The sequence below is a fragment of the Ursus americanus genome, chromosome 26, assembly GCF_024610735.1.
Source record: "Ursus americanus isolate L20-20 chromosome 26, mUrsAme1.1.p, whole genome shotgun sequence".
In the NCBI taxonomy this organism is placed as follows: Eukaryota; Metazoa; Chordata; class Mammalia; order Carnivora; family Ursidae; genus Ursus; species Ursus americanus.
The window spans coordinates 45,083,460-45,095,911 of NC_142152.1; the positions used below are offsets into that span (position 1 = coordinate 45,083,460).

General features: G+C 65.2%; 1 protein-coding gene across 5 annotated transcripts in view; it reads left to right on the top strand.

Annotated features, from left to right (window-relative positions):
• The window catches only part of PACS2 (phosphofurin acidic cluster sorting protein 2), a 56,585-nt gene that overhangs the window by 36,872 nt on the left and 7,261 nt on the right, over positions 1-12,452 (top strand). For 2 of the 5 annotated variants that reach the window (XM_045799314.2, XM_045799309.2), the window contains exons 5-19: positions 510-672; positions 1,193-1,266; positions 1,536-1,616; positions 2,726-2,785; positions 5,023-5,180; positions 6,925-7,015; positions 7,333-7,407; positions 8,007-8,149; positions 9,103-9,235; positions 9,529-9,633; positions 9,873-9,979; positions 10,345-10,499; positions 10,882-10,992; positions 11,242-11,350; positions 12,158-12,190. In XM_045799314.2, coding sequence (XP_045655270.1) covers positions 510-672; positions 1,193-1,266; positions 1,536-1,616; positions 2,726-2,785; positions 5,023-5,180; positions 6,925-7,015; positions 7,333-7,407; positions 8,007-8,149; positions 9,103-9,235; positions 9,529-9,633; positions 9,873-9,979; positions 10,345-10,499; positions 10,882-10,992; positions 11,242-11,350; positions 12,158-12,190 — 1,598 coding nt within the window. The remainder of the gene's footprint in view (positions 1-509; positions 673-1,192; positions 1,267-1,535; positions 1,617-2,725; positions 2,786-5,022; positions 5,181-6,924; positions 7,016-7,332; positions 7,408-8,006; positions 8,150-9,102; positions 9,236-9,528; positions 9,634-9,872; positions 9,980-10,344; positions 10,500-10,881; positions 10,993-11,241; positions 11,351-12,157; positions 12,191-12,452) is intronic. The other 3 variants (XM_045799310.2, XM_045799313.2, XM_045799311.2) reach the window with 3 other exon arrangements.

Consider the following 12,452-nt stretch of genomic DNA (forward strand, 5'->3'; position numbering starts at 1 on the left):
CAGGTCCGTGAAATCCCAGCATCTGGTTTTGGTCAGATGACCCCAAAGGCAGCTTCTGGCATGCAGAGGCTCGACCTCCAGGACGCGTGGGGGTGCACGGGGGCGCGTGTCCCTGTCCCTGGTCTGCTGGAAATTTCTCACCACCGGAATGGCTCCAAGGACTCACTGGCCCAGTGGGCCGCCCCAGTGGTTGTTGGCTGTGCCACACAAGACCCCAGCCTGTGCTGGTGGCCGGTCCTCCGTGGTCCCTGGACGCGGATCCCGGGGCTTGGTGGCCCAGAGCCATAGCCTCACACACAGTCTGCTCCTGCCACAGCCTCTGGACAGGCGGGCTCAGACCCTCCCCTCCTTGACGGCCTTCAGTCCCCAGTGGCTGAGCCTGGCACTGACCCCCGAGTCTTGGCCAGCGTCCTCCTGCCCGACGGACCCGTTCCCGTTCACCCAGAAGGGGGCGCTGCTGGGCCCTGGCCTGCACCCCGGCGCCCTCTAGAGCTGAGCCCTGCCCCCAGGTGATGCAGCTCCCCTCCGAGGGCGGCCAGGTGCTCAGCCTCTGCAGCAGCGTCAAGGAGGCCTCGGTCAAGGTGGCCGAGATCTGGATCTTCTCCCTGTCCAGCCAGCCCATTGACCACGAGGACAGCGCCATGCAGGCAGGGCCCAAGGCCAAGTCCGCAGGTGAGTGCCGCTGTCGATGGCCTCCGCTTTGCTGCCTCCTGGCCCCCTTCCTGCCGGGTTTGAGAAGCTGGGGAGGGACCAGGAGGGTTTATGGGTTTCTCTCTGGGCTCCAACCCCACAAGCAGCATTGTGCGTGCTCTGGGAGCCAGGGCTCCAGGTGTGCGAGCTCAGCCACAGGCAGGAGGTCATGGGCTTGATGGCAGTGCCCTCCAAGGTCTGGGCACAGGTCCTGGCATGGCTGTCGCCACCATCATGATGGGGACTGCTGTCCCCCTGAGGTGTGAGAGGGCACACAGGGGACCCAGCTGGGCATGAGATCCAGGCTGAAGCGTCTGAGGTCTGTAGGGGCCACCGTGGGAGTGGAGAAGCGCAGCCCTACCCCATCCCCGAAGTCTGCCTGCTGGGGCTGGACACGGCTGCCCACGTGGGTCCAGGGGACCCATCCTCTGGCCGCCACCTCATTGCCAGGACACCAGTCGGAATGTCCAGGTGCTCCCCCTTCCGTTTGCTCATTCTACAGAGAACTACTCCGAGGAGGAGTATGAGAGCTTCTCCTCTGAGCAGGAGGCCAGCGACGATGCCGTACAAGGGCAGGTAACCTCGGGCGCGGTGCGTGGGGCTGAGCGGCCGCGTGGGCTCCTGGCGGCCGCGTGGCCCCAAGACACTCTGGGTGTGGATGGGGCGTGGACGGCCAGCGACCCCCCCCCACACTGCTGGTATGAGGGTGGTGCCAAGGGGGGGGTGGAGGCTGGGAGCCGGCCCCCCACGTGCTGCGGGCACATGCCTCCCGCCCCGGGGTCCTGCCATGCGCCCGCAGATGCTCTGGGGGTGCCCTCTGCCAGCCCCTGTGCTTGTCTCCCCAGGACTTGGACGAGGAGGACTTCGATGTGGGGAAACCCAAGAAGCAGCGGCGATCGATAGTAAGAACGGCGTCCATGACCAGGGTCGGTGGAAACTGGTTTTACTAACACTGGGGAAGGGCGGGCTGGGGGGTGGGGGCCCAGATTGGGCGTTGGGACGTGAGGCAGCCGTCCAGGACCCCTCCAGGGCCCAGCCTCTTCGGTGGGGCGTGAAGGCAGGGAGACTCCACAGCCTTGTGCTGGCGGGCAGGCCAGCGTCCACCCGCGGGAGCTTCACCGGTGGGGTCCTTGTGCTCTTCCGGGGCGGCCGCCCCTGGCCCAGGGGGCGAGGGATGAGGTGGAACAGCGGCCATCCTGCTCAACCGCTCCACGAGCAGAGCTGGGGAGGCTGTCCCCCTCCTGCATGTGCCCAGACAGGCCCCGTGCAAAGCCAGTCCCTCGTGTCTGCTTAGCCTCTGGCCCACCCAGCACGGGGGCCCCGGGCTCTCCAGCTCCTCCTCTGGGAGGAAAGCTCCAGGCAGAGGCCTTAGCCCGGCACAGAGGGCCTACCACTGGGCACAGAGCCCCGGGAGAGTTCCCACGTCCAAGCTGCTCCTGGGCGCATGGCCACGGCCCCAGGCCCGGGCTGCACAGTGGGTGGCCGTGGAACCTTTGGGGCACAAGCCCAGCCCCAGAAACCTCTGCCCCTCCTCTACTGGGAGGCTCAGCAGGTCGAGCATGGCAGCACCTGTGTGAGCCTCAGTTCCAGGCCCAAGGGCCTGACGCCTGTGGAGCAGAGTGGGGGACCTCGAGGGTGGCTGGGGGCAGCTGCCTCACTCAGTGGCCAGAGCTCAGGCTCTGAGGCCCAGGGCAGCGCTGGGCACAGTGGCACTTGGGCTCCCTGCTGAGCCCTTGCCACGCTCCTGCCCGCCGTGTGCCCACCCGAGTCCCGCTGGGGTGAGGTGGTGCCTCGGGCGAGGGCCGGCAGCCTTACTTACGGGGCGGTCTCTGCAGGAAGGGGTAGTGCGCACCCTCCCTCCGGCTCCTCCCCGGGTCCGGCCCCCAGTCCAGCCGCAGCTGTGGTGTCGAGTGCTTGTAAAGGGGTTGGGCTCCCGTGAGCCCGCGGGGACTGTGCCTCCCTCCCGCCAAGCCTGCCGCGTCCTTCTGAGGGAAGCCGCCCCTTGCGTCCTGATTCTGTCCTGCTTGTCTTGCAGCAACAAAACTTCAAGCAGAAGGTCGTGGCGTTGCTGCGGCGGTTCAAAGTGTCGGACGAGGTGAGCGACCCCGCCTGGACCGCCAGGCCCACGGCGTCCTGTGAGACCAGGGCTCTCAGGCACCTGGGCCTCGTCCTGGCTCTGCCGCTGACCATCCTGTGGCCCTCAGGACACCATGTCCTTGTCCACGAGAGCGGGCAGTCCCACCCCCGGGGCGCCTCGAGGGCCAAGCCGAGGCCGCCAGCGTGTGTCTGGAATCGCAGCCCCATGAACAGCCCGGGAGGGAGGCTGGATGTCGTTTGGGGGTGTGACCATGCATTTTGTGTTTTGTGCTGTTTCTGAGTGGAGTGTATTTTAGGGCAGTTCTCGGCGTGTGGCAGATGGTGGTCTCTGCGTGCCCGCGTCGCCGCACGTGCGGCCCCCACCGACGCGCTCTGACCTGCAGGCTCCTGCCTTAGCTGTGTTCTCTCCAGATTTGTGGGGATGCGTTTGCATACCTTTTATAACCACAAGAAAAATACCTCGGTTTTCCTTTTAACGGGGATGGAGGAGAGTTAGTCCACAGGTCCTGTAGCCACCCGGGAGGGGGGCGTGTAAGTGTCCACGTGTCACCGCCACACGTGGCCGTGGCTGCACGGAAAGCGATGGCCGTCCGTCCACACATGTGATGGGGTCTCACGGGGGTGGCAGCAGCCGGGCGGCTCTTCTCAGATGCCGGCGCTAGAAACAGACCCGACTCAGCCTCAGTTCCCCCACATCCGTCTACAGCCTCAGTAGGATCCCTGTCAGATTCCCCAGCTGCCTGTCTGCAGACCGCGCGTCCCCTGACTTGCCGGAAATTCAAGGGACCCACAATAAACAACACAATCTTGGAAAAGTGCAAAGTGGAAGGCCTCACACTTTCTAATTTCAGAACTTTCTAAGAGGTACAGTAATCAAGACCGTATGAGAGATCAGTGGGACCAGAAATAAATCCTTCTTCTACTTGTGGTCAATTTCCAACAAGCATGCCAAGGTCGTTCAGTGGGGGAAAGTGGGCTTTGGGACAGATAACGATGGTACAGCCAGACGGCCACACGCGAGAGAACCTGACACCATGTGCAAAAGTGACTCCAAACGGATCAAGACCTAAACGTAAGCGCTTACGCTATGAAACTCAGGAGAGTGATCTTGGCCCCGGGGGCCGGGCCGTGTGGCTTAGACAGGACACCGGACGCACAAGCCGCCAGAGGAAACGGGCAAGTCAGACCACGTCAAAGCGTGAACACGTCTGTGCTCCGAACACCATCGGGAAGGTGAACGGATGGCCGTCATGTAGAAGGTCCTGGCAAATCGTAGACCCCGTGAGGGACCCGGGCCACAGGACAGAAGGCACCTTTGCAACCCCAAATAAAGAGACAGTCGGGATGAGAGATGAATGGTCTAGGTCAAGAGCTGGTCAGAGGCTCAGACTAGAGGGTTTCTCTGAGGAGGAGCCTGAATGGCCAGCAAGCCCCTGAGAGCCGTGGGCAACCTCCCGGGGCCGCAGACGGTAGCCGTGACCTCGCAGGACAGAGCGGAGGTGCCGACGGGGGGCAGCCAGACCTGCAGTGTTGGCGGGAACGCCCCGCGGGGCAGCCGCTACGGAAGACAGCACCTCCAAGTGTCAACTTCACGCTTAACCGGCGACCCCCCGGCGATCCCACGTATGGCTGTCGCCGCGCGAGATCCAGGACGTCCACACAGACTGAGGGGCAGACAGTCCCAAGAGCCTCACCTGCGGCAGCAAAGCCTGCAGCACCCACCCTCTGGCAGCTGGCTAGACCCAGGCCGCGTTCAGGGCGGGCGGGTGGGCGGGCCGTGAGGAGTTGTCGATGGGACAAACAGCACGGCCGCCTCTTGATACACGTGCCTGAGTGGGAGGGGCCCACGCGGAGGGCTCCATAGTGTGTGACCATTTCTGTGACGTTCCGGAGGAGGCCCACCGCGTGGGGACGGAAGTCAGTTCAGGGCTGGGAGGAAGAGAGGGGACGGTGAGACGTGGGGAGGCCCTGGGGAGGGAGGCATTCCAAGCCCTGACCGGTGCGGGCCTGTCCCAGGTGGCGCTCCTGCCCTGCACTCCTGCCGTGCGTTTCTCCGTTGAAGCACGAGTCACGAGGGGCAGAATGGCCATGCTGTGCCTGGCACCTGGTGACCGGAGGTCCCAGAGGTCACCCCGGTGTCTGGCAGAACTGGGCCGGTGGCTTCATGTCCTCTTCCTGTCTGTCCTGCCAAGGGGACCCCCCAGGCCAGCCCTCACACGTCTGACCTCACTGTAGGTCCTGGATTCAGAGCAGGACCCTGCAGAACACGTCCCCGAGGCAGAGGAGGACCTGGACCTTCTGTACGACACGCTGGACATGGAGAACCCCAGCGACAGTGGCCCGGACCTGGAGGACGACGACAGTGTCCTCAGCACCCCCAAGCCAAAGCTCCGGTGAGCACATGTGCCACCTCCATCTGCCGCCCGGCCCCAGGCCCCAGTGGGCACCCCCATGCCATCCCACGTGTTGCAGGGGCCACAGGGAAGTGTGCACTTGGGAACATCGGCTCTGGGTCAGGGAGGAGGGGGAAACATGCGTCCTAGCAGGTGGCCGGAGTCTGCGGTCTTTGTGGAGGGAGAGAAGTAGCAAAGTGACAGGGTCGCGTCTGCATTCTGGAAAGATCTCTCTGGAATCCACTGGGAGCGTGAACACAGGAGACCTGTTAGGAGGCATTGGGGTCGCCCCTGCCAGAGGCCAGGGTGTCAGAGACGGAGGGGCGAGAGCTCTTGGGTGGGGAATGTCGTCGGGGGTCTTCCCAGGGTCTTGGCTGAGCCAAGTGAGGTGCCTGTCACAGGAGGAGGTGGCCAGCGGTGTGGGGCCGTGGGACTCTTCTGTGCACTGGGGAGACGGCGAGCTGGGAACCACAGAGCATCCCTGCCACACAGGTGGGGGCGGTGAGCAGTGCTGGTGCCTGTCCCCGAGGAGCCAGGTGTCAGCCTGGCTGGGGCAGAGAGGGCAGGAGGCCCCAGGACCGAACAGCGTGTGGCTGCCAAGTGGGGGCCGTATTGGAGTCCAGAAGATCTGTGGCATTTTAGCTTCGCTTTTTGAATGTGTTTTTTTTTATTTGAGTGAGAGAGAGCTGAGCAGGGTGGGGGGGCAGAGGGAGAAGCAGACGCCCTGCTGAGCAGGGAGCCCCACGCAGGATCAATCCCAGGACCCTGAGATCATGACCTGAGCGGAAGGCAGACGCTTCACCGACTGAGCCCCCCAGGCGTCCTCTTAACTCTTCGATATAAGTCAGTGGGACAGAGACGCATATGGGGAGGGTGGGCTTTCTGTGCGGTCGCCGACCCTCCAGCCCGCCCAGCCGTGGCCAGTTACTGTCCCGTTGTGGGGACACCCATGGCATCTGTGGGCTCTGGTCCAGGTGTTGGCCACTGGCCTTCGCTGCAGATGCAGCTCGGGGGGTCCACTTACAGGCTCAGCCCACCGCGAGTCTTGCTTGCTGCCCCCCCATCGAGATGCCTTGGGCTCTGCTTCCAGCCTTCAGCTGGAACACCCGGGTCTCTGCTTCTGTCCCTCATGTGGTCACCTTGGCTGCCGGCTGACCTGTCTGTCGCCCTTGCCGCTGGCTGCACCTGCAGAGCTGGTCGTGGGCCAGCTGGTGCTCACAGTCCGGGGGTGTGCATGGGCCTCTCCGGCCCTGGTCCTGCCCTCGTATTTCCCTGTCCCTTGGTGGCTCTGTCACCTGTCCCTGCATGAGCCCCACGCACCATTTCAGCCTGAAATGTGTTCTGAGTCTCTGAGTCTGAGATCCCCCACCTCTGCCCAGCTGTCTGCTGGGGGCAGGGCGTTTGGTCTGGCTGGCCCGGAGTCACTGGACCCTGCTGCTGGCACCCTCGTGGCAGTCTTGAGCGTGCTCCTGTGTGGCCGCCAGCCACCCATGCCAGGGTGAAGGCCAGGAGTGGGTGGGTTCAGGGACGCAGGTTGTCTCCAGCGGATGTCGGAGCCGGTGGGGAGCCGAGAAGGGCTGCAGGTTGCATGGCACTCAGTGTCCTCCCCTGGGCCGTGGTTCCCCTGCCGCTTCCCAACCCCGCCCCCGGTCCTGCATGGCCGGCAGACCCCACGAGCACAGTTGCTGAGCCTTTAGTGTGGGGAGGGTCCTGGCGAATGACCTGTCTCCGTCCCCACACCCAGGCCCTACTTCGAAGGGCTGTCACACTCCAGCTCGCAGACGGAAATTGGGAGTATCCACAGCGTCCGGAGCCACAAGGAACCTCCGAGTCCGGTGAGCAGGCCAGACCGGCAGCCCCTCCCTCCTGGTGGGACCTCAGGCAAGGGCTGGGCCGTCCTGAGGGTCCTGTCTCTCCGGGTCACTCAGTGTTGCTTATACTCAGTGTTACGTTGTGCTCCTGGGTCTGCGTGTGGCGGGAATCTCCCTGCCCAATGCCACGTGACTGTCACGGGGTGACGCTGCGCCCGAGGTCAAAGAGAGCCCCGGCCAGTCTTCGCAGGCTGCCTCCAAGCCCAGATCCCCCTCCCCAGAGGTGAGCCAGCCTCGTGCCCACCATTGAACACATCCTGATTCCCATCTTGTCCTCGCAGGCGGACGTGCCCGAGAAGACTCGGGCCCTGGGAGGCAAGCAGCCAAGCGACAGCGTCTCGGACACGGTGACCCACGTGAGCAGGCGCGGGACACGTGCATTTGGTCAAGCACAGAGCCCACTTACACACGGCCTTAGGGCAGGCCTTGACACGAGGGTCTTAGCTCACACCCCCCAGGACCGGTGCACAGAACCACAATGAGGGCCCCCTTGGGTTCACTCCCACCCCGAGGGATGGTCAGGGCCCCCTTGGACTCACCCCCCACCTTGGGGGATGGTCAGGGTCCCCCGGAGTCACCCTAGTTCTGGGAGGACAGGAGGCGTCCCCCTGCTTTGCTGCCAGCGCAGACCCTGTGAACACTAGGGTTGACGCCTATTGCCCTCGTTGGGGTTCTCAAGGAAGGTGTCCTGGGCCACAGAGCAGGTTTTAGGGAGGTTTGGGGGAGGCTTGGTGCGTCTGCCCTGGCAGCCAGGACCAGGACCCCCGTGGTTGGAATGGAGGTCAGCTCGGCTCCCCAGGGGAGTGTGTGTCTGTGTCCCATGTGAAGAGCTGTCAGCCCGAAACTAGGCTACACGCCCCGGCCAAACCAGGGGCTCCTCAGGCTTGAGACCGTGGTCCTCGAGAAGAGGCCCCCAGGATGTGCTTTGCCATTGGGCCCCTTCTCTGCCTCTCAGAGCACACCCGCCCCCGGGGAGCAGCCCGCGCAGCCGGAGGACAGCCCGGAGGTGGAGACCCCCACTCTGGACGTCTTCACCGAGAAGCTGCCGCCCAGCGGGCGCATCACCAAGACGGAGTCCCTCGTCATCCCGTCCACCAGGTGAGGGGACGCTCTGGGAGGCTGCCGGCCAGGCACTGCCCACGTGGGCCAGCGCAGCGGGCAGGGCCCCGTCTGAATGGATGACAATCACTTGGAAGCACGGAGATTTCGGGGCCCGCCCTGGAGGCCCACATGGGACCCCCCATACATACCCCTGTGTGTAGCTAGCTGCCAGCAGGCCTTTGGGGGCTGAGGTGTGGCCCCTGCTGCCCATCTCATGGTTTCCTGCCCCTGGCTCCGTTCGCTGGCACCTCGTGGACCGGCGTAGCCCTGGGTGCCAGTGTGGGAGGGGCATGGCCAGCTGGGCCCAGAGCCCAGTGTGGTCAGGCACAGCGGCCCCCGGGCAGTGCTGCTGGGTCCAGCCAGGACCCTACCCCTCACGGTGGTCATCACAGAGGTGAGGGCCTGGGTGGCCAGGGCCTGGCAGCTTCCCCATGGAGGACTGTCCCACAGCGTCTCTGTGTGTCCCCACTACCATCTCGGTCAGTCAGAGGGTCATCTCTGAGCCCCTCCTTGGACGTGCTTTCCGACCCATCTCGTCTTCACCTCCCTTGGGCACCTGGCCAAACTCCCAGCGCCCTCTGTGCCGCCACACGTGGCCACGTGCTGCCACTGCCGCCGCGACCTGCATTCCTACCCCGAGACCCGCTGGGCTGGGGCCTTCTGCAGGGGGACAGTGGAGCTGGTGTGGGTGCCCTGCCCCCGCCTGGGGCCGTGGTTCCATGCCACCGGCACTCACGTGTTGTATCAGGCTTATGCCCGCCTTGAAAGTGCATGTGCCAAGTGTGGACGTGGCCTGCACGTCAGCCCGTGGCCCCACAGAGGAGCCCGCACTGCCTGCCACCTGCCCGGCCACCCTATGTGAATCCACCACCGCCCCTGCCGCTGAGCAGCCCCCTTCCCTGGGGCAGTGAGCATGCGGGCCTGCCCCAGCCTGCCCTGCTTCCCTGCAGGTCCGAGGGAAAGCAGGCTGGCCGCCGGGGCCGGAGCACGTCCCTGAAGGAGCGGCAGCCCGCTAGGCCACAGAATGAACGGGCCAACAGTCTGGACAATGAGCGCTGCCCGGACACAAGGAGCCAGCTGCAGGTGCGTGCTCCAGGAGAGGTCACGGGCAAAGGCCATGGCTGCCCAGAACTGACCCACTGCTGGAAGCTTGGGGGGAGGCAGTCTGGCCACCTCGTGGGCTGTGATGGTGCCACCGCGCCTTCAGGCCAGTGACTTCTGTCTAGTGCAAAGAAAGCTGAGGTCCTGAGCAAGAACAGGGCCGGCCTCTCCTGCCCACTGCTGGGTGGCTGCTGGGGAGCAAGGGGGGGTCAGCTGGGCAGGTGAGGGGCTGCAGCAACCCCTCCCACCAGCATGGATGGGCCTTGTGTCTCCAGATCCCCAGGAAGACCGTATATGACCAGTTAAACCACATCCTCATCTCTGATGACCAGCTCCCTGAAAACATCATTCTCGTCAACACCTCTGACTGGCAGGGGCAGGTGGGGAGGGGCCAGGTGTCCTCCCTGCAGTGGGGAGTGGGGGGGTTCCTCCCTGCTGGGGGAGTGGGGGGGGTTCCTCCCCACTGGGCGAGTGGGGGGGTTCCTCCCCGCTGGGGGAGTGGGGGGGTTCCTCCCCCGCTGGGGAGTGGGGGGGGGGGTCCTCCCTGCTGGCGCGGCGTGGCGGCGCTGGCGGGAGGCTGGCTGGAGTGCTGAGGCTCACCACGCGCGCTCGCCCCCAGTTCCTGTCGGAGGTCCTGCAGAGGCACACGCTGCCCGTGGTGTGCACGTGCTCCGCGGCTGATGTCCAGGCAGCCTTCAGCACCATCGTCTCGAGGATACAGAGATAGTGAGTCCAGCTGCCGCGTGGGGTCTGTCGGGGTCCCTGCTGCCCGGCCTCGCCTGTGGCTGTCCCGGGGGCGGTGGCGGATTCCAGATGTGCCCACCCACAGGCTGCCCACAGCCCCGTCTTCTGTCCAGATCTGGGCGGTTCCTGCGACGCAGGGGGCTTCCTGGGTGAGGCCCCGTCCCCTGCCCAAGGCTGCTGTCGTCTGGTGGGGACCTGGGTGTTGGTGGCCCTCCGGGGTCGTGAGTGCACAGCCGCTGCCCGAGCAGGGCTCCGCGGCACAGGGCTCAGCCCGTCCTGGCGCTGGGGCCTGCTCGGGCGGCAAGGACGGCATCTGTCCCCTCTCTGTCCTGCCCTCGGGGCCACAGCTGCAACTGCAACTCCCAGCCGCCGCCGCCCGTGAAGATCGCCGTGGCAGGAGCGCAGCACTACCTCAGCGCCGTCCTGCGGCTCTTCGTGGAGCAGCTGTCCCACAAGACCCCCGACTGGCTGGGCTACATGCGCTTTCTCATCATCCCGCTGGGTGAGGGCTCTCGCGCAGGAAGAGGCGTGGAGCACTCACCGCCCGCGCTGGGCACCCCTCGCGCTGGCCCAGCGCTCCATGGCCGGCCAACTTGATGCCGTTGTCAGAAGCAAACCAGGGGTGCTTGCGAGTCCTTGCGAATTACCAAACCCCATGTAACGTGGCCCTGCACCTATGGACTCGCACCTTTGTTCCTGGGAGGTGCTGGGTCGCAGGGGACAGAATCGCTGGCGCCCGAGCACCATTTGGTCTGCAGGGCGCACTGGGCACAGCGGCGCCTCCATCCACCGGGAGCAGGGAGGGGCTTGGAGGGGCCACAGAGCGGGTCCGCAGGGGAGGTGCGGCAGGCTCTGCAGCCTGACACTCTCCCCTCGGCTCGCAGGCTCCCACCCCGTGGCCAGGTACCTGGGCTCTGTGGACTACCGCTACAACAACTTCTTCCAGGACCTGGCCTGGAGAGACCTGTTCAACAAGCTGGAGGCCCAGAGCACCGGTGAGGCCTGGGGCCGGCCGGCCAGGAAAGGCTGCCCTGGGATCCCTGCCGCCATGAGAGCTGGCTGGCCACTGGGGCCCCAGGCGAGGGCTCCCAGGGATTCAGAGAAGCTGTGGAGGCAGAGGGGCCCCTCCGCCGCCCCCAGCATTGCCACTGCTCCGGGGCAGGGTCCTGGGCGGCCCTGGGGGCAGCACATGGGGTGGAAGGGGAGTGTGGCACTCACGGACCCTGCCTGGCCTTCTCGTGCAGCGCAGGACACGCCCGACATCGTGTCAAGGATCACACAGTACATCGCAGGTGCCAACTGTGCCCACCAGCTGCCCATCGCGGAGGCCATGCTGACCTACAAGCAGAAGAGGTACCTCACTGGGCCCCGGGCAGGGCAGGGTGTGGGGCAGGGCGGGGGCACCAGCTCCACGCCGCAGGAGCAGGCCGCCCACAGCTACTGTCCCCCTGTGGGCCTCCCTGCCCACTGCTGGTCTCAGAGCCTTCAGGCAGCACCTGGGGCGGGGGGCTCCTTGGGACGGAGATCAGGGACAAACCTGGTTGGCCAAGGGACAGAACCCGAGCTGGGCTTGGGGGGAACACTGTGAGCGGGACTGGCAGCCCCAGGTCCTCCTCTGAGTAGAAGGAGCTGGTAAAGTTTTCTCTGTTTTGTATGTTGGAATTTCCCATAATAAAGATTAAGGGAACACCTGTTAACGGTCCCCTCCCAGCAGTGACCTGCTCATGGGAACGCAGGCCCAGGCTCCCTGAACCTCCTGGGCCTCCCGGGCCCGGAGACACGTTCTCACCCTGACCCCGGGCAGGACAGCGGGCAGGAGTGGGGGCCGCTCCCGAGGCCAGGTGGAGGTCTGGCTGCCAGGCCTGCGAGGGCAGAGGGCCAGTGCAGGGAGGGCGGGCTGGAGGGGACCAGGCCAGTCGGAGGAGGCAACGCATCTCTGCTCCCGTCCGCGGGACGCCCCCCGGCTCTCCCGGTGTGGGAGATAGGAAATTCAGGGGGCGTGTCTGGTCCAGCGGCTGGTCCAGCTCAACGCGCCGGTCTCCTGTGCGACAGCCATGCTGGCCCCGAGCCGGAAGCTGGGCGGCGATGCCACGCCGGGACATGCGTCCTGAGCACGTAATAACATGTCTGTGTTTTCTCTTTTGGTGGCTTTCTGAAAAGGAAAAAGAACTTTCATTTTGACTTTACCCTCAGGTACCACTGTCCCTGGGTCTGCGCCCCCGTGTCCCCAGGCTGGTCTTTAGGGCTGTTTAGCAGTATGAGCAGGTCAGGCAGGCCCCTCCAGCTGAGCGTCGGGTGGGTGGGCGCCCCAAGCCAGGTGCTGTCCGGCCCCCGCCCAGGTCGAAGGGCTGGATGTCACAGCGGGCAGGCTGTCCTCTGTCCATCGCAGTCCAGAGTTTGAGTTGAGGAAGCAGCCAAGCTGAGCTCCTCTGTGAGTGTCTGTCTCTGAAGCCCT